Source organism: Kwoniella shandongensis, chromosome 4, assembly GCF_008629635.2.
Source record: "Kwoniella shandongensis chromosome 4, complete sequence".
Classification (NCBI taxonomy): Eukaryota; Fungi; Basidiomycota; class Tremellomycetes; order Tremellales; family Cryptococcaceae; genus Kwoniella; species Kwoniella shandongensis.
Window position 1 is genome coordinate 1,305,274 of NC_089290.1, and position 20,324 is coordinate 1,325,597.

At 50.9% G+C, this 20,324-nt stretch overlaps 6 protein-coding genes across 6 annotated transcripts; 3 read left to right on the forward strand and 3 right to left on the reverse strand.

Annotated features, from left to right (window-relative positions):
* Positions 1-557: 557 nt before the first annotated feature.
* On the forward strand, positions 558-6,315 carry CI109_102509 (uncharacterized protein; the record flags this gene model as incomplete). Its single annotated transcript, XM_032004338.1, has 5 exons — positions 558-749; positions 875-3,732; positions 3,783-5,007; positions 5,067-6,152; positions 6,220-6,315. 5 exons carry the CDS (start codon positions 558-560, stop codon positions 6,313-6,315), a joined length of 5,457 nt encoding a protein of 1,818 aa, XP_031861203.1.
* Positions 6,316-6,622: 307 nt separating this feature from the next.
* On the reverse strand, positions 6,623-7,848 carry CI109_102510 (uncharacterized protein; the record flags this gene model as incomplete). Its single annotated transcript, XM_032004337.1, has 2 exons — positions 6,623-7,315; positions 7,579-7,848. 2 exons carry the CDS (start codon positions 7,846-7,848, stop codon positions 6,623-6,625), a joined length of 963 nt encoding a protein of 320 aa, XP_031861202.1.
* Positions 7,849-8,111: 263 nt separating this feature from the next.
* Positions 8,112-9,819, forward strand: CI109_102511 (uncharacterized protein; the record flags this gene model as incomplete). Its single annotated transcript, XM_032004336.1, has 9 exons — positions 8,112-8,175; positions 8,299-8,570; positions 8,689-8,817; positions 8,881-8,967; positions 9,030-9,129; positions 9,181-9,251; positions 9,317-9,544; positions 9,600-9,629; positions 9,688-9,819. The coding sequence occupies 9 exons, from the start codon at positions 8,112-8,114 to the stop codon at positions 9,817-9,819; spliced, it is 1,113 nt and encodes a 370-aa protein (XP_031861201.1).
* A 1,323-nt stretch (positions 9,820-11,142) lies between these two features.
* CI109_102512 (uncharacterized protein) lies at positions 11,143-13,592 on the forward strand (the record flags this gene model as incomplete). The annotated part of the gene is made up of 3 exons (XM_032004335.1): positions 11,143-12,107; positions 12,165-13,503; positions 13,569-13,592. The coding sequence occupies 3 exons, from the start codon at positions 11,143-11,145 to the stop codon at positions 13,590-13,592; spliced, it is 2,328 nt and encodes a 775-aa protein (XP_031861200.1).
* A 473-nt stretch (positions 13,593-14,065) lies between these two features.
* Positions 14,066-17,106, reverse strand: CI109_102513 (uncharacterized protein; the record flags this gene model as incomplete). The annotated part of the gene is made up of 11 exons (XM_065967155.1): positions 14,066-14,327; positions 14,533-14,749; positions 14,818-14,927; positions 14,985-15,023; positions 15,094-15,452; positions 15,521-15,612; positions 15,671-16,277; positions 16,339-16,544; positions 16,614-16,682; positions 16,752-16,913; positions 16,986-17,106. 11 exons carry the CDS (start codon positions 17,104-17,106, stop codon positions 14,066-14,068), a joined length of 2,244 nt encoding a protein of 747 aa, XP_065823227.1.
* Positions 17,107-17,908: 802 nt separating this feature from the next.
* On the reverse strand, positions 17,909-20,131 carry CI109_102514 (uncharacterized protein; the record flags this gene model as incomplete). Its single annotated transcript, XM_032004333.1, has 10 exons — positions 17,909-18,085; positions 18,161-18,370; positions 18,484-18,561; positions 18,617-18,724; positions 18,784-18,836; positions 18,919-19,145; positions 19,249-19,417; positions 19,484-19,504; positions 19,590-19,880; positions 19,969-20,131. The coding sequence occupies 10 exons, from the start codon at positions 20,129-20,131 to the stop codon at positions 17,909-17,911; spliced, it is 1,497 nt and encodes a 498-aa protein (XP_031861198.1).
* Positions 20,132-20,324: the final 193 nt, after the last annotated feature.

Genomic DNA, 20,324 nt, shown 5'->3' on the forward strand with positions numbered 1-20,324 from the left:
AAGGTGAGGGAGTGTCAGTTTCTATTGTTCAGAACAGCGACATTACATTACAGCAGTCTTGTCTTTGACTTGTACGCTCACTCAACCGACACTTCGGAAAGGATTGTGCTTGTTGCAGGAGAAGGAGGATTGATCGACATTGACATCGACACATACCACGAGTACGACACGGTAGCAGAGCTGAACTGTATCACGCGAGGGAGATCTGTGCGACCGACGATACGGCTTCAAAGGCAGTGAATACTCGACTCTGAAACGAGAAGCACAATATTTGACAGCAACAGCCACGTAGACTGCCTTTACAATTAGTCGTGGGTTTTTGAATACATACCTCTGGTAAGGTAGTGATTAGCGTACATATCACTGGATAGGCGTTCCTTCTCTTGGTGAGTTGCAATTAGGGTTGTCTTGACAACAGAACAAGAACGCAGGGACTTGGCTGATTGATCGTTTCGCTCATTCACGGACACTTATCATCGTTTCCACCTCTTCCTGCGACTATAACACAGACGCAACAACAGTACCTCATATCTGGCTAAGCTAGCATACCGACCACAATGACCACCCTTCCGCTCAATGTCCCCGCGCTGGCTGCGGCGTCTGGAAGCAGCAGCATCAGCAGCAGTAGTACTAAAGGCAAGGAGAGTTCGAGATCTTCCAGGCGAAGAATAGGAAGTGCAGGTCCACCTGTCGTACTCGGTGGAGGTGTTGGCGCTTTGGGAAAGGCATCAGAATTAGGGGTTCAGAATGTGAGTGTGACCGGAAAGTACAAAGGAAGGGCTTTCGCCTTGGCTGTGTATTCATACCGCCACCTGTCGTGATGAAGATGAAAGGCGAAAGGCGATAGTAACTCACACATATACACCTCCAATAGCTCGACCCATACGCGACACTTTACAACAGACCGATGCACTCGCCCTCTCCTACATCCCCAATGTTCCCCTTCCCTCCACCTCATTCTCCGGCAATGGCGAGCCCAATCATGCCTCCAGTGGAGCGCAGTAATAGATCGCCAAACCCCTCTTCCAGTCCGAATCCACCTACCGAGTACCGTATGGCTAGCTCCAACAACTCGCTCTCCACTACCGCTTCGACATCATCTAGAACGCTCAAAACTCCTCATTCTTCGAAAGTCGACCATAACCCTATGATCGCCTCGGCTTCTGGTTCGTTCGACTCGAGTCCGACAGTCTCAATGACAAGTCAGCGAGCAAAGGCTGTCATGCGACCCAAGAGTCCTACGCCTGTCAGATCCCCGGTACCGCCCGTGGCTCAAGGTCCTCTTCCTCCAACGCCGGCCGACCGTGAGGGTTCAACAAAACCACTTGCACTTTCTAACCGGTCAAGACCGCCTCCGTTAGAAATCAAGAAGCAGAACAGGTTGAGTCAAGATTGGGTTCAGATTGCTGTCCCTGCTGAGGCAAAGCCGAAGAGTTCGTCACCTTTATTGCCAAAGGACAACTCTGTTCCACCTGCACCCGCTCGAAATCCTGCGATCGTTCGATTGCCAGTCGCTCAGATGGTGCCTATGAAATCGCATCTGTCTCCTGATAGACCTTCTTTCGAGAGGACAAGAACAGCACCACCGCTTTCGCCCATGACAAGGGATGGTCGACCTGGTCCTCAAGGCGGACGGGGATCGCTTGACCAGCTTCGTGATACCAGTCCTTCACCTGCTCCTCGACATACTTCCCACTCGACTCCACCTGCGTCCATACTCAACGCCGCGTCATCATCCTCTGCAGCGATATGGGGCAAGGAGAGTGCCTCGACCAGTCGACCGCAAGCTCCGCCACTTCGGACTAGACGATCTGAAGATGTCCTTCGACCATCGATGGATTCTGCCCCTACAAAGAAAGAGATCAAGGCGATGCAGCAGAGAGCGTTAGGAGTGGCGAGCACGAGCACACCACCCCCCATGGAGACTGAGCGAAAATCGTCCGGACTATCACTCAAGAAGAGCTCCGGTGCGTTGAAAGCACTGTTCAGTCGAGGCGCTAGTGGAAAAGGGAAAGACAAGGCGGAAACTCCAGCCGTTCCTCGACGACCATCGGGTGATGAGCTGAGAAGACCATCTGGAGACGCACTCAGACGACCATCACGCGATTTGCTTCGTCGTCCTTCCGGCGATGAATTACGGCGGCCATCGATGGAATCGAGAGCATCGCCTTCCCCGATGCCAAATCGCGACTCGCCGAGTAATCAAAGCCGAAGCTCGTATTCCGCCGACAGAGCAATGTACCCTGCTCCTCCGCTGTTGCGAGCTGCGTCTGCCGGTGCAGCACCAATGTTCAACAGATCGTCGGAACCTCGTCAACCACCATTAGAAGACCTTCCTGCACTGCCATCATCCTCGCCCGTCTCTGCTGATACTCCTACGGGAGGTTCCGTGGGGACTCCGCTAGCGGAAGCTCTATCTGCGTCATCTCTGCCCTATCTCAGTGCAGCAGCGAACCGAGTGTCGATGGCACCGCCTGCCGAAACACAACCGATCTCATCGGAGAACCTGGCATCAGATTCCCTTTCCACCAGTTCGTCCAGTTCCACGACCCGAGCTCCACAGTCACCTTCGGATTTCTCACCCATCAAGCCGTCAAAGTCACTGCACCTTCTTCAGCTCCCGGAGCTCGATCTCGATTTCGACGTTGCCTTTGACAACTTTGGTTCTACGACGCCCGCAACACCTAGGCGAAACTCGCCGCGGAAATCACCGAAGTATGTCCCTAAGAGCCCAAGCAAGAACAACTCTCCTATGCGGTCTAACACGACTCGATCACCAAAGAAGGCTCCACCACCTGCTGCCCTTCAACGGACTGCATCGGAGCAACGAAGATCGCAGAGTTTTGATGGGCCTGCTGGAAGTGTGCCTATGCTGGACGACTTCTGGAAGTCAGCTTCCGATAACGGATCGGCTTTTATCTCACCCTCCGTGGCAAAGTTCTTTGCCTCGACCTCCTCATCGTCTTCGGTGCCGATGCTTTCTCAACCTATCATGTCTCCTGAAGAACCATCCTCTCTTCTGCCTTCTGCGCCCCAACACGACTACTCCCCATCTCTCTCTTCCCAACCTTCGTCATCAGATCACGCCAGAACCCCTTCGAACGCTTCATCTACGAATGAGACGTCATCTCCCTCACCGCCCCGCACACCAGAGCAACGTGGTCTCGCAGGGCTAGGTTTCGGCGACTTATCGCCTTCGACCACGACTTCGTCGACTACGCCTACACCTCAGCCTGTCGCAGAGCAGCCTACAATCGCCAAGAAACCTTTCGCATTCAACGAGCCTCCTTCCATCCCTCTTCCACCTGTCCCAAAAACGGCACTGGCTCCACCAGCGGTGATCGAGCAATCTAAAGAAGAGGAGAAGAACAAGTCGTCAAAGCCCCGAGAGCGAGTGATGACTCTGCTAAGCAAATCACAAGTCATCAATCCTGATATCAACACCAGTACTCGAGTGCTCGCACGTGATGTCGAGAGATTGCTCCACGCTTTCAGATATCCCTCTCAGGGAACAACTTCGGCTGACAGAGCAGCGATGTTGAGGAACGATCTACTTTCGCTTATGGTCGAGGTGGACAAACGGGCGTACGATGCTAGAGAAGAGCCTGCCTACGTTATGTTGAGGGAGGCGTGCTTCGAGTGGGCAGACGTCTTGTTGTTTGAGCTAAGAATAGAGCAACCTGCCAATGAGAGAGGCGCTTGTCTCGAGGGTCTTGCAGCGGTTGTTGAAAGGTAAGATACAAGTCTCCGCCCCGTGAGCTCAAGCTGATAAACTCATCCAGTTCTTGCTTGTCGGAACGAGCCCTTAGTCACTCGCCAGTACATCGAACCAAGTTCACTTTGACCATGATCAAGTGCATGACCTTCGTCATGAGCAAACTCGGTGCCAAGGGTGTCTTCCACAACACCTTGCTGTTCAGTGGTCGATTTTTGGCCTTCGCGTTCTTCCGAATCCCGCACGTTGGGGAACAGCTCGTCACGGTCTTGCAGCCTCCCAAGGGAGCACTGATGCGTTTCACTCGAACTATCATGCTCGGAGCAACTGAACCACCAGTCAAGCCCAACTATCCTGCGCATTTGCTTCCATTGTGCTTCGACAACTCGAAAAGCTACACTGCTCGTCTTGCCTCACTGGCCCCCGACTTCCCGACAGATCAGGAACGTGATGCTTTCCTGTTCCAACCTGGAAACTGGCTGCGACGATGGCAATCAGATGACTCAGAGTTGTTCCCAGCTTTTTACCGAGCTTATCACCGTCAGCTTGCTCTCTATTTGGGTCCCGTCGTGCAACACTATGAATCGCTCAATCGACCGGTCCCGGCGTCGGTCCTCATGCGAGCACCTGGATACGCTCACCTTGCAACCATCTTTGCCAAGAAATGCCACTCGTACATCCTCGGCTCAGTAAACGCTGTCACGACTTCTTCATCTGCTTCTCACTTCGAGGCTACGGAGACTGCTGGGTTCAGGGGTAGTCAGAAACCACCAGTGTTGGAAACGGCCAACCGAAGATTGGTAGAGACGATCTCGACATTTGCCAACTTGCGAGTGATGATCCCCGACACGGCCCCGAGCGGAACTGGACGGGTCATCGAGTGCGATGGTACCCAATTGTGGACGGACATGATCGACATCTGGACAAAGAGTATCATCTCCAAAACAAGCTTGTACGCACCCAAAGGTGTCTTCTCCCTCTTCGATCTATTGGACGGTATTGTCGATCCACCGTACGACGCCGTACTCCCGGTCTCTGGAGGTGCCATCACGACCTCTTTACTCGACGTCCCCCACTTGATCTATGTGATCAGGATGATTTTGATGGAGGGTGAACATGCCTTGACTTTGGTCAAAGTGATCGCATTTGTTTTCACACATTGGGAGGTCTTGACGGCCAATCCAGAGGATAGGAAAGAGCTGTGTTTGGGTCTTTTGTTGCAGAAGGACCTGTTCGAAAGGTTGTTATTGTTCTGGTCGCAATCTGTCCGAAGCTATGTCTTGAGATTGGTGGTGAGTGATATTGGACAAGAATTGGCCGTTTGCAATAATAGCTAACCGTTCTGATTCAGGTTTTCCGTCTCGGTCACATCCACACGAAGAAGGGGGACGGACAAGGACATCAAGTCGAGATCGAGAGCGTTAGATTGCTCCAAACTCGGCTCGACCGAATCAAGCAACGTCACGACGAGCTCGAGCCTAAAACCATTGAAGCTGGAGAATTGAGCGAAGAAGATCTTGCTCCCTTTACCCCTATCCAAGACACCTTTGAGGGTGCAGGTTCCGGCATAACCAGGAGTCGATCGACAATCACTATGGTGACCGAGAGCCCTCGAGCGGGCTCGGCAAACAAGGCTGAGCGATTGCTGGGACTCGGTCTTGGGAACATGAATGATGGAGCGTCGAAGGGAGAAGTTGTGGATAGTGAGACTGGAGCCAAGAAGGTCGGAAAAGCTGCCAATTGGTTCAAGAAGAGTTTCGGTGGAAACAAGAAGAAGAAGTTGGGCGACTCGACTCCCTCGCCAACCCCCGGATCGAGTCCTGCTTTGAGAGCTAGTCCGGGTGTCCCTCAAGCCGGTGCTCTTCCTGCACAAGAACAACCGACACCTGAGGGTCTGATGGCATCGCCTGTTTCTTCGACCGAGTTCTCAAACGACAGTACTTCCTCGCCTACAGAAACTACTTCGCACAGTGTCAGAAAGGCGAAACCTCCCACTATCATGACCACCGCTCCTCCGGACGAAGAGCAAGTCAAAAAAACCGCCAAAGTCGGTGGTAATGGCAAAGCTTCACCCAATACATTCGCGTTCGAATTTGAGCTTCCTACCATGTCCCCACGAAGCGACACCTTTGATCCTGCGCCTCCTCTGCCTAGTCCAACGAGTCCTCGAAGGAAATCCCAGCCCCCTAGTCCACGACAACCTCCTTCTCCGCACATGTCAAGGAGCTTTTCGAAGAGGGCCAGTCTCTTGCCGCCTAGTACTGCAAACGTCTTGGACAAGATCATGCAGGAGGAGGAGAAGGAGAAGAAGAACAAACAGTTGCAATTAGAAGCAGAACGAAAGAGGAAAGAAAGGGTACAAGAAGTGGGATACGACAAGAAGCTGCATGCGTACGCAATTAGAATGTTGGCAGAGTTGGAAGATGCTCAGAAAGAGGTGAGATTGATGTCTCCTCCGTTTAAAAGGGTGACTACAGTGCTGATTATGTCTTCGTGTTTGATAGTACGACGAATGGTGGTCTGATGGTGGTGTTGGAAGGGTCGATTGTGCTCCGCCTAGATTGACAGTGGCTTGGCCATTCCATGAAGGAGAGGAGTGAGAGCAGTCTGAACGAATAATTCGAGGAGTGAGAAGGATAAATGAAGAGGAACAAGGAAAGCAGTAATTTGGATCTTGGGATTTTAGGGGAAGTACACGATGATCTGAGATGTTTTAATGAAGATTTGAGAAGTAGACATATTTGGTACATATAACGAATATCTATTATGCATGTATCGGTATATGAATTTGCAGGGTATATGGTACGAGTACAGAAGGAGTGTGATAAGCAGAACTAAGGGGACTGTGACTGTCTAACAACGGGAAAAGAGCCATGGGGGATATGGAAGGAAGCGAAGAAGGTTAGACTATGATACCTCTTCGAAATCGTCCTCTTCGTCTTCGTCGGCGTCAGCATCGGCGTCAACAACGTTGTCCCTCGTGGTATTGGTGGTTGTAGGTTGAGCGACATCTACACCCTCGTCGGCGTCGGCGTCCACGTCCACGTCCATCTGCTCGTCACTCGTCGGTGCTGCCTTTAACGGTGAGGTCTGTGTTTGTGTGGTGTTGTCTCCTTCGTCCAGCGGTGTGTCGTCCGAGTGACCTTTATTGGGTGAGGGAGCAGACGTTTTCTCCTCTGTCGGGGGCTCTACTTCGCCAGTGGGTTCATTGTGTGATACCGGGTCGCGAGGCAATTGCGCTCCGCTCTGGTCGACAACCTTTCCACTCTCCTCGGTCTTCTTGAGTTCCTTATCTACCCGCTCATCCCCTTCCTTCCTCTGCTCTTCTATCGTCTGCGAGCTATGATCGTCTCCGTGTCCCAACAACCCCCTCACTTCCCTCCCTACTTCCTCTCGGGCACTCTCCACCTCCCCTCGTACCACACCTCGCTCATAATCCCTCCTGCGGACTGTATCCCCCTCGTCGCTCAAGAGCAGTAAGAGTTTGAGCTCGTGTGCTATATCTCGGATATTAAGAGTGGAGCGGATGAGCGATGATGTCCGGAGAGGTAGGTGAAGTGGGAGGGTGGATGAGGTGAGTGGGGAAGGGGTGGCAGTTATCTACGAAGACGGGCGGAGCGTCAGCATATTTCCATACCATGTTTCTCCATTCCAAGTCTCGGAATCTCCAATATAGACTGCGCCGAAAGAGACTCGGGGGGACTGGGGGGTGTGGCACGGGCGAGGTGGATGTTCGGGCGTTCCACGATGGGAATTGCATGCTCCTTCAGCTGCATGCCATCGCATACGCACGAGCGAGGAGGAACACCAGACCATCGTGATCCAAAACGAACAACAAAAGAGAAACAAAACGCATAACACACATTAGCCAGCTCCACCAACTCCTTCAACCCATCTTTCACCCCCTTCAACTCCTTATCAATCCTCTCGTTCCATCCTTCATATTCCTTCTCCAAAGCTTGTTTCGCCCTTTCTTCAGGTGTCAGATTATCGCCGGCGGTGATCACACCATCTGCGATTCGTTGACGGCCGTGACCTTGACCTTGGAGATGACCGAGTGTAGCGCGTGGTAAAGATGATGGATTGAGTGAATCAGTCTTGAATGGTTGTGCGAAAGAAGAGGAGGAGGACATTGTTAGGTCACTCGTTTTGTGCAGAGATGGTGCACTGTGAGATGGAACAGAATTCGAAGAAGATTAGAAGGATAGTATGAGTGCAGTTAATCGATTTGTTATCGCTTTCGCCTTTGCTCGGACAAAACCACGCGAGGTGGAGGATGACCACTTTTAATATCACCTCGACTGTTTTTCCTTCATTCCTTCGTCTTCGTTGTTTCCCTCCTTCTCATTGAACGAGGCTTCCAGCAGTGCAGTGACACTAAGGGAGAGCGTACGCGATGCTGCTCAAACGAATAGCAGACTCGTTACCTCCGAGTCTCGCGGCGCTCGTTCCAGAGCTCGGTGAGTATTTGCCCTTCCACCTGAACCCGGTCCACCGTCTCCTCGTTTCAGTATTCGATACAAGCAGATGATCGTACTTATACTGACCATTCACTTCTCGCCATATTGGCATTTCCAATGTAGAGTCCGTAGGTATCCGTACCACCGAATCGCTAATCTTCACACCGCCCGCAACGATATTCGACCTCCTCCCTTCCTTTTCCCAAACACAACTCGATACGCTCACTTCACACATCCTCAACCTTACTGCACCGAGTTGTGTGAAGGGTGATGAAATAGAGGCGGAAGAGGGTGCTTGGAAAGGATTCGGAGTAGGTGGATTGGACGATTTGCTAGAAGAGGTGGAAGGTGGGATCGTGCTTGAGATTGCGGGGCCGAGGAAGGTTGGTAAATCCGTGAGTCGCCATCGGCCTCCAAACTCAGAATCCTACTTGTTTGCTTCCATGTATCCCTGCCTGCTCAAAACATACTGACGAGGACTGCCGACCTAACGTCTGACCCCTCTCATCACAGCTACTTGCACTGCACGCGGCCCTGCGTATACTCCTCAGCGATCCTGAAGCAATCTGCAGATGGATAGACACAGAAGGTTCCTTTGCTCCTGAACGAGCAAGAGCTATCTTAGAAAGCTGGGGTGCGGAGGTGGGTGCCCTACTACTCAGATCTCCTGAACAGGGACTAACCCATGGCTTATTTTTTCTGTAGGACCCGAAGATCGTGCTTGCGAGGATGGTTGTCATCCCATGTTTTAGGCTGGAAGGAGTATTTGATGCGGTTGCCGAGCTGAAGGAGGTGAGCAGCTGAATCTTTCAATGTGCTTAGGTCAGCTGACGAATGGCATGCACGATTTTCAGTCCCTGCTACGTGTTGATGGTGATTCACAGACGAGAGTCCTGGTGGTCGACACCATCTTCACCCATTTCAAAGATCTGTTGATGAACACTTCTGCACAAGGTGCGTGCAACAAAACTTCATAGTAATTTTCTTTGATTGACGCTAGCGCAGGTCATGCGGATCTCATTACCTTGATGGAGGAGATTTCAGAGATCACATACTCTGCGGGGCTGACAAGTATCGTGAGTGCTTCCTGCACATTCACATGCTTGTAAACCTGCTCTCAACTAACCTTATCCTCGAGCAGATCATAAACTCCACCGCCTCCTCTCAACCTACCAACCCTCAATCAGCATTCAACAAAGTTGACATCAAGCCTGCTCTAGGCACTTCGTTCACATACTGCACGGATATGACGCTGCTCGTGCAAGAAACAGGAAGAGTGTTTGGGATGATGGACGAGGAAGAGAGGGAGAGGATCAGGATGCATCCTGGTCTCAGGGGTCTGGTAGAGGTCATACGGAGTCGAGTGACGGTAAGCTGTACCGATAAGAGCGCTGATGGGCGGATAGCTGACAAAAATGGAGCAGGCTACAGGACGATGGGCTGTCTTTGAGACGGTGAGTGTAACATTTCACACATTCACTCCTTGACCATGAGCTGAACATGCCTTCCAAGGACGGCACACGACTATATGACGTCCTACCACCTCACGAAGTCGACGAACGCACAACACGCATATCAGCAGGTCTCCCGACTGGTCCAGCTCGACCTATACATGGATCACTTGCTCAGACGTTACGGCCATAACCATGATGCGGTCAATCAGAACATCTTCAACGTTCATATCGTTGTGCCACTCGTGTGATATCACCGGTAATGGTCACGGGCCGAGTGAGTCCAGCTCAGGTCTAGCCACTATCAGCGGGTATGGCAACAATGTGGGGCACCACAAAGCACGGGTCTTCTTCAAGGAAAGAAGAAGACCACATAATATTACCTTGGACCGTCCGTACTGTTGTATGCATGTACTCACTCCCTTCCTGCAAGGCTGGCATGGCTGGTAACAAGTGCATGTATCGGTCACCTTGTTCAGGCGTGAATGACAGGTGAAAGTCTTGCACAAGTGGAGGAAGAACGGACCGAACGCTATCTATCAGATGTGGACCCTGAATACAAGATCACCAGCGTAACCCTCTCTTGTGCAATCTGTATTTCCCACTGTCCTATTATCTTATGATCTTCCATCTTTCATCTACCTCGTTATGATAGCATGGCGCATTATACCCTAGCATAGTCTAGTCGGTATAAGAAAGCTCATATCAGCACTGTCATCGTTGTATCACCATCATCACTGTTGTAGTACCACGACCAAGAATCACACAACTCATCCCGCGTTCTCCGGTGAAACCCAAACCAAAGTAAGTCAATCGACTACTACTCTTACAACGCTTACTTCGTAAGTCGGTTTCGTATCACCGTCCTTCTTCTCCTTCTTCCTTTCCTTTGCAAATGGGAGACATCTCGCTTTTCTACCCGTCTTTGCATCTATTCATCTCGTCCTGCTCTGTTGATAAGCAGAGACTGATATCAGGTGAAACTAGTTGCCACTCGAAATCAAGTACAGTCAGCTCACCCCTTTGCCGCTCAGAAGGGAGAACGAGTAGGTGAGTTCCATTCGTCAAGATTTTCGCCTTCCCCCCCTTCCCATACACCCTTCGCACCTACAGCATGTTCCGTTCCTCATCAAACGCTTACACGCTTACATGCTGACGTTAACAGATCGCAGACAATCACCTCCTTTGTTCGGGCTAGCCGGAAAAGACCGAATTAGTCCATCACCTGCATAGAAGGGGGACGGGTGTGAAGTAGAAGAAGCGATCCTCTCTATCACCAACACCGCAACGTGAGTAGCCCTTCTTGTCCTCGCCAGCCCTTGCAACCTGGCTGTCTGCATTGAAAGTTACCCAGGCATTGTGCGGAAACCGTTTGGCATCCTCCTTTCCAGGTCACTCCCATTGTTCGTCTTGCTTCTACCCTGAATGTGAAAGGTGTCATGACACGTAAGCTATATACTTATTGTTGGTACGTGTTCCACTTGCAGGTTCTCACTACATTTGGCCATTCAACAAGATGACCAGCACCAAACCGAGATCTACAGAACAACCTCCTCGTCCTCCAGCGACACCACCGCCCCCACCTCCTTCGTCCCAAGCTCAGACGTCATCTCCCCCTTCGTCACCCGCTTCAACACTCCCTGTACATTCTGACGACGATGCGTTCACTGATCTATCCAACTCGTGGATGGAAGTCGACTCGTCCGTTGGCGCCTCTACCCTCGGCGACATCAGCGATACAAGTAGCGATTCACACGATCAAGACCACGAATCCCGGTCTCACTTCTCCGCAAGCACAGATGGCGAAGATAGCGATATCGACGAACATGATCAACATCACGATGCGGTCGTGATCACTGGATCGCCCTCTCTTATGGGTGGAGAGTATACAGATGCGGAAGCTTCCACCTCCAAGCTCGGTTCATCGATGGATACAATCCAACAAGGATTAGCCGAGTCGACATCTTCCTCTCAGATTCGTCTCATCTTCCCTGACCCAGCCGCTTCGTTTTCCACGATCTCCGGTTCTCTCACCGAAGACACGACCCCAATGGACATCCACCCTTTTCTTCAGACAGATCAAACCAGAAGACCTCGTGCTGACACCCAAATCGACAAAACGATGAAGTACTCGCCACGACGGAGCTCAAGCCCTGTCAGGAGAGGTGTGGAGGGTTCCTGGCTACATTCGAGCAGTAAGCTGTGGGAGATTCCTCCGTCAGCGCAGAGCATCATCGCAGAAGGGCACGGGTATGAGATCCTGTCGAGTATCGATGACATAAAGAGATCTTCAGAGGACCACGACGCGGAGAGGACTGCCACCGATGTGGTGCCAGCGGACGTCAGAAAGTTGGAGAAGGAAGACATGGATACACGATCAGACAGGTTTCCAATGAAAGCGGAGGTCGTAAAGCGCCTCGGTGTTCGTACTAGAAGTAGCAATGGTGACGAGGCTAGCACTGGAAGTGCAGTCAAGAAATGGTGAGTGGTCTACTCTTCGTAACTGATGAAATGCAGCTGACTGTATCCCGTGACTAGGATGTCTGTCTTTGCCCTCACTTCGGTCTTGTCACTGGCCCTGTATCGCACTCTTGGTCCATCTGCATTATTGCCACCATACAACAAGGGCGCTAACGACCCGGCGACCGCGGCTCCAACGACTCCCACACCAGCTGTCACTCACAAGCCTTTCTCCATTTGGGATCACCTTCCCCTGTCACCTCTTGCAGCAACATCCCTGACATCCAGTTCCGCTGATTCTGCCAAGACCACCGGAGTCATCGCAGATCTGCAGCTCATCAAACAGGCGCTGTCGACTCTCTCTACCCCTCACAGTAAAGGTCAGATACCTCCTGCTGCTTCGACTACCGACGTACCCCACAAGCGTGTTGAGGATTCTGTGTCTCCGCCTTCACGACATCTTGCGCGCTCTTCCACCTCTTGTTGTTCGGTCTCGATCCGTAACAATGATGTAGCGCTCACTGTATCACCGGAGAATATGCCTATAAATCATCGAGCTAAGGCTAGGAAATGGAGCAGGAAGCTTCTCCGTGCTGAACAACCCGAAAAGTTACAGCCTGAGAACGATACTTCTGCCCCCACAACAAGCCCCGGTTGCTCATGCAGTTTCTCAACAGCGGTGCGATCCGAAGTTGCCGCTCGTCTACAAAGCCTGGCGAAACCTGTCAAGACATACGCTCTCATCTCGACACACTACCTCGATTACTTTTTCGGTCCGTTCCTCGCGGCTCTCGATAAGGAGCTTGGTGATTTATTGCGTCTCGCGATCGATCTAGGCAAGTTCGCGTCCTATACCTCACAGACAGTCCTCAGTCAAGCGTCACGAGGTGCGGTAGTATCACAAGCAGCTACTCGGTCGATGGTCGAGCGTGTTCATCGCAGGATGTCAAACTTCTTCTCTGTCCACAACCCTGCTCCAAGCGAAGAGTCTCTCGCTCGAATACAAGCTATGCTCGACAATCTGTCACACTACGTCGAGGCTCGACTTGACAGTTTGTCCGAGATAATCGAAGATCGGACGGACACGATGCAGGAGAAGGGTATGGAGAGTATCAAGAAGGCTAAGAAGGGCTTGAACAAGCTCATCACCGAGGCTAAGCGACTGGGCAAGGATGGTGCAGACGATAAGGTGGTACACGTCAAGATGGATGTGGAAAAGGATGGTCCCTTACCATTCAGACAGATGGGATCGAGGAGGCAGAGACAAGTCCCCAGGACTTTAAGGCGAAAGAGTGGTCGAGGTTGTAAAGCAGCAGCGAAGGAGACGAAGAAGAAGATAGTTGCGAAGACAGAGTTCTCGTTCCCGCCTCCCGAAGTTCCCTCGAGAGCGAGGAGAATATTCGATATGATACATCATGTAAGTCTACATCTGCACACATCTGTACCCTTGATTATTCGTCGGAGCTAACTCGAGAGACAAAGGCTGCTGTCGCACTTGTAGTGTGATTGTGTACTGTATACACACTCGTTTCAATTCCATTTGTATATAATTTGGTCTTCTTCTTTCCGTTGTACATATTCAAAGCTTCATTTTTGTTAGGTTGTACGTCTCCTCACCCCAACGTTACTTGTAAGACCCCTCATCCACTTGCTTGTTGTGTATATTTTGATTTTCACCTGTTGATATGAATTATTCTTTGATCCTTACACAGTGGGTCAAGTCTAGTTGAGCAGCGTGCACCAGTAATTCAGCAGTAGGATCGATCACTACAGCACGGATGGTCATATAGTATTCGTACGCTTACTCGTTGTGCATCGTATTGTATCGTATAAACAACATGACATGATATGATATGGTAGGTTGGCTAAATTCAACTTTCTTCCTTCTTTGCGATTTCGCGTTGTTTCTTGTTTTCACTAGCCCAGCTAGCCACCGCTTCCTCTCCAGGTTACGGTACTCCAACGACTATGAGTGAGGTCTACACCCTCTCACCGATCATCTCATCTCTGGTCCTTTCTTCCCCTTCTCCACCTATTCCATGACCTAGTCCTTGTCCCTGCGCACTCGTATATGCCGTCGGGGTAGTAGCTGATGATTGACCACCGTTGGTAGTGGTTTCTCCACCTGCTCCCGCTCCAGCGGATATGGGATTTGATGTTGATGTCGTTGATGACAATGCTCCGGTTTTGCCAACGAACCATGCGGGAACCCAACCTCGTTCGCCTGTATCGGATTTGATCCTGTCAAAGAACGGAACATTGTCAGCTTAAATCCACACAATTGGAGAAGGGGCAAGGCGGATGTCGAGATGAGTATACGGAGTCAAGGTGAAGGGGGAGAAGTGGCAGACTCACGTGTAACTCCTATATATGCGACGCGGAAGAATGCAAGACTCGTCAGTCCTCAAGAACAGATCAAATGTGTGAAGCACACGCCCAGACCCACCAGTGACAATACTTCTTATACACCCTGACCTGTTCTCCCTCCTTGAGCGTCAACTCATCGTCACCCTTCGCCTCATAATCCATCAATACATGCCCTGCATAACTGCTCGACATGATGGCAGAAGGAGGGAGGGGTGATAATCCTGGATAGGGCGCAATCTGACCGTTGGGCGAAGGAGATACGACAGATATCGGTTGAGATAGTTCAAGTAGGCATCCTAAGTAAGAACGAAGGATCAAATCAGTTTCAATAGTTGAGATAACAGTAATCTTCTCTCCCACTCACCAGCCGGGACCCAGCCAGAGCTACTATCGACCATCGAACCGAGACCGTCCGGATCTTTCTGTACCACATACCATCCCTTCGCCTTGGAGAGGATTATATAGGTAGAACCACTGTTTCTCCAGTCAGCCCTAAAATTACGACGCTTGGTTCTCAATGCAAACACTCACACAGCAACGTTGAACTCATCTTCTCGATCAGCGATATATCTGTGCCAAAGTCATCAAATCAGCACCGGCGATGTCTCCCCGCCTGGCACAGTGACTAGCTTTCACTCACGGGTAGATAGCCACCGCATAAGTGACATTCTGCACATTGCCATCTGCATCCAAAACTGTTGACATTCCCGCACCAGGTCCACTCGCACTCCTACTTCCACCAGCTGATCCACTCCCGTTCGCATCACCTTCTCGCAGACCGGGACTGGGGAGTTCAGGGAACGTCCCTCCATTCGGTGTTTGACCATGTCCATCGTCTCTCCTGCCCGAGCCAGGTTGAAGGGTCGCTTTAGTCGGGGAGATCGATGTATCGGAGGTGGGTTTAATTTTGGGAAGAAGGTTGACTGTGGAGGTGGCAGGTAGTCCGAGTTTTTGAGCTTGCTTTTGTTGAGCAACAGCGATTGGGGATCGGATGTCTTTCTGCAGGGGAAGTAGTTTTTCAGCTAAGACTTCCAGCCCAGACGGTAAAGCATCTGCGAGCTGCTCACAATGTGGCGCAGCATGAACACCGGTCTGTGCCCTGTCTCCTTCAGTTTCTGGAACAGCAACAACGGTTTCTCGTCATAGCTCAAACATCGTTCTGAGGCGACTATCAGCTTCTTGTGCAAAACTGCATACCGTCTCGTGCACGGACTCACCTGTATTGTCAAAGCAGATAAACAAGGCGTACAACTTCCAATCGTCGTTGATCTTGTACTTTTTCAGCGCAGCAGGTAATACCTTCCAACATGGATCGTCTAGCGTGACTCGGAACGATTTAGCCGCGCTATGAGCCGCATCTTTCGCTCTTGATTTCTCTCTGTCGGACGGGCCAGCCGTCGCAGAAGAGGATGAAGGAGGATTCGGGTTGGGTGCTGAGGCGGATACGAGGGGACCGGACGAGGTGGAAGGTCTGCTCGCTGCAGAAGCTGAAAGGGACTGGGTGATAGCTGTAGATCCTGCGGGGGGAGTGTAGGTAGGGGCACTGGAAGTGTTGGTTCCCGGATCTGAGATAAGACGAGTGAATGGCGGCTTTTGTAATTTCGTCCCTTGTACGTTCTGGTTACGGTCACGGTCGCCGTTAACATGCCCGAGAGGTGAGTCAAAAGGATATGACGCTGTTGTGGTCGTTGGTGTGAAACTATCTTGGAAAGTAGCCGAGTCGGATGTAAGTGGAACGGGAGGATTTGAGTTGGTCGATGAGGCCAAGGATGAAGGAAAGATGGTTGATCCTCGTCGTGCAGCTTTCGTCGCCGTACTCGTGCTCTGTTTTGGCAGGAGAGTAAGATCAGCGGTGCCATATGAATGTCGGATGGACTACACTCACACTCTCTGCCTCGTCACCTTCTTCAACCCTTTCTTTGAAATCTCTCCATCTCAAACTGCCTCCTCTTGACAGGCCACCTCGACTGTTCTCCATCCCCGGTATTCCTCTCACTTCTGCAGAGTTCGGTGATGGCACCACTATGCCATTTTCCTCCAGCGCGGATAGCAATCTCGAATGATCTCGTTCGATATGTATGAGGCGCTCGTCTAATGTGTGAGTATAATAGAGTTTGTCAATGGACGTTTTTATTGTGATCCCGGGGAAGTGTCACTCACGCTGGTCGTTGATGAGATCCAGAAGTCTATCCACATCACCAGGATGTACCTTCTCCTCCTCAACCACATCTACCGTCCCGTATCATCAGCACAACCATTACTGTTCCCTTCGAGCGGACGTCCAACTGATTTACTCACCTTGCGGTCTCCAATCGTCCTCTGCTATTTCTATCCCTTGCTCTTTCTTCAACTCCCATACCGCTCTTAGCAAGGTCAATCGATGACCAAGACTTGTCATCCCCAGATCTTGTAATGATACGTGATCCATCACACTCAACACGTCCCCTGTAATCCCATGTTCTGCATTCACGATTAGATATCAGTTGTTGGTTCAGTCCGACTTGATACAGTGTGAGAAGAGGGGACACTCACCGTAGATCACATCTTCGTACTGATTCAGCCCTATATGGGAGAGATAAGAATGGACAGCCGCTTCGTCCCACTCTAGTAATGACATGGAGGGCGAAGCGGATGTCGGAGACGTGACAGCCATGACTCCTGGCAAGTCACCACGAGGTATAATAGGCTATGCACCGATGGGGGCGTCTCGTATTGCGTACTTGTCGGAACGGGAGGGATCGACTTATGATCCTCGAAGTCGTCTCGCAGCCGGGACAGATGAAAAGGCGATATGGGATTTGAGCAATGTTGAAAGGAAGGTTGGTCGGTTGGTTGATTGATGTGAGATACCGACAAGATGTAGAGCTGATGATGTTCGTCAAACGCGTTATCTTGAGATATGCTGATTCGACTAAATCGTCTAGGGGTTATGATATGAGATCCGCACTTTGTCCTATTCTGATATATGTTCTGTCGTTGTCAAATGCCTTTCAATCACCACTCAATCAAATGATCCTGGGACCACGGTCCATCGAACACGGCACTTGCGCCAACAGGCACCAGCCAGAGCCAAAGCACTTTCTAATCGATCTTAAAGGCGATGGGTGGTCGGGGACGCGTTTCGAGATTATGCGAGATGGATGAAACGATCAAGATCAGGGAATGAAGATTGGTGTGATAGATGAGGTATGAGGTATGAGGCTATTGTTGATGGGATGTGATGAAACTGAAACGTTGTTTTTACTTTGTACTCCATCCATTGAGCATTTCAACAGATTCAGTGGCGGGTTACAGACCATCTAGGTATTTACGAAACACGACATATCTGTACCTTTGCAATGTTATGATCATGCTCACTAGACCGGGGCCTACTTGTCCTTGGAGGTACTGATCACGATCCTTCGATCAAATGCATAGAATATTACCAATGATGTACAGAGAAATATCCAACTACATCACTCCGGCCTCTCTCCCTGATACAACCGCCTCATCTCATCTCCTACCTCGAGGCGTCTCTTACCTTCCAGGTAATGCATAGCCTCCGTATACGTGCTGGGCACCACAACCTTCCCTAAAGGCTCATGATCGTCCTTCGCCATTGTGAAGAAGAACGTGTTTGTCTCTCTTCGGACCTGTATTCCGCAGAAACCAAAACGCGTCAGATCTCTTATCTATCTTGAATAGGGTTTCAGAACGCGCAGACTCACCCCTGTTTCCACTTCTTCCACTTCTGCTTTCACCATGATGTGTACTTTGGCTTCTCCATCCGGTCCCTCATGAGGTCTAGTCGTTTGGACTACTTTCGAGGATAGTCGGAGGACAGCACCGATGGGGACGGGAAGGCGGAATGTAATTTGGTCAAGGGAGAGGAAACGCAGGGGTTTGGAAGCAAAGAGGGCCGCATTGGTGAAGCACAGCTCGCTGTGTAATGTCAGTTATACGGGTGTTCTCGCCAGTAAATTCGACTTACAAGGCCTGGACGAAGGATTGTTAGCACACCGCAAGCATTCGGGAGCCGCGTGAGACTCACTAAACGCATCAAAATTCCTCCAAATACCTTTCCGTGCAGATTTCGATCTTGCGGGTGCATAAGCTGGACCGTTTCCATCTGGTGGAGTTGAAATTAGCCGTGTTGTTACTTCGCTTGCACAACGGGAACTCACCTCGGTATCCTTCATTGGTACCACGGTCTCTCCGTCAATTTCGGTCGATTTGTTATCGGTCACTTGAAGCATAAGATCGTGGAGCTCCTTTGCTTCCTCGGACGAGGGCTGAACGGTGAAGGGGAGGTTAGTAGGCGGGCAGGAAGGCTGCTGGACGGCTGACTTACTGGTACCTTGTCTAGTGCATTCATAGCACTTGTCTTTCTCCTCTTCTGGTGTTCTGCAACATTGTCGATCATCAGCCAAGAGTCCAATCGACCCGTCACTGTTGTATCACCCGGTGGTACACCGAATCGACTTACCATCACCAATGACCTGCAATATTCTCTCTTCCTCGGACTCAACAACCAACGGGGGTATCTGCCTCGCCCTGTGCGTTTTCGAATCCCGACAGACCATCGCGAATCGACCGAGCATCAACGTCTTCCACTTCGTGTCGGGCGTGTTGACTCGAGAGCCTTCCATCTTGACAACGACTTCCATACTGGAACGTCCTGTCCATGTAACGAATCCTGAGAACTTCAGGTCTCTATGGTAATTGCGTGAGAATTAGTCAATAATGAACTTAATCATGACTTGTCCACAAGAAGGGATAGGGTAGAATGCCGGTCACACAAGAAAGATCTACTCACCTCACGTTGTCCCTGTTTAGTCTTCCGAACATATCTAGTCGATCTGCGCTGGCTGTAGCAAGATACAATCCCGCTTTCGCAGAAGCTTCATGGAAAGCCTGAGCAGAGTCTATCTCATGGGAAGGGAGACAATGTCGGTATGCCACTGCTCCAGCTAACGAGTCGAGGTCTGATGAGAGCGTTAGGCGTCAGCTTGAGCAGTGACGGCTGTTCGTCATTGCGAAAGCTAACTCACGTTCAAGTAATTTCCCCATCCCTTGATAAGACGCAACACAGCTTCGTCAGTTTCTTCAGAAAAAGCAGCGTGGACGATAGCTCATCCTGAAAGAAGGTGGACTCACTGAAACCTCCCGACGTATTCACATATCTCTCATATAGCGTCGGATCACTCGCTAATGGCAAATCAAACATCGTAAAGCTCTCACTCATATGTCTCGGTTCGAGCGAGTCAATTTCCGCACTAGACGACGTTGTAGGAGACGATTTGGATGTAGATGTAGAGGCGGAGGCGGTGACCGCGGCGTCAAGATCGCCCTGCGAGGCCAAGTTGGGTGAATGGGAGGATAACCAAGGAGCTGGAAGTGCTCGCATAGATAAGGGTGACAGGTGTTTAGCATTGGTCGGAGAGGATTCTGCAGTGCCGATACAAACGAGTCAGCTATGAGTTACCGAGTAGAAAACAATAGAGGACCACTTCTGCCGAGCGTGTCTTATACTCACCAGCTATGGAGGTCGTCAATCTATCAATCTCCCTCAAAGCGTAGAGCTGTTGGACAGGCGAAGGTGGAGGTGGTGTACCGGACGAGTTCCATCTCGCGCTGATGATCGTCCGAGGCTTCAGAGGACCTGCTCGTCGATAAGCAGTGCGTATAATCGTGGTCATGTTGCTCAGCTGGGTCGAACGCTTGTATGAATTAGGTATAAAGATGTGGAATGCACAACAACATCACTGGCTTTTGCTTCTCTTCATGTTCATGTTGTATGACGGCATTCGCATCTTTACCGTCGGCGGCACGGACCGCCGTCTTGAACTGTGCCTGATTTCGGTCATCTTCGGTGGCAACAACGATAACAAC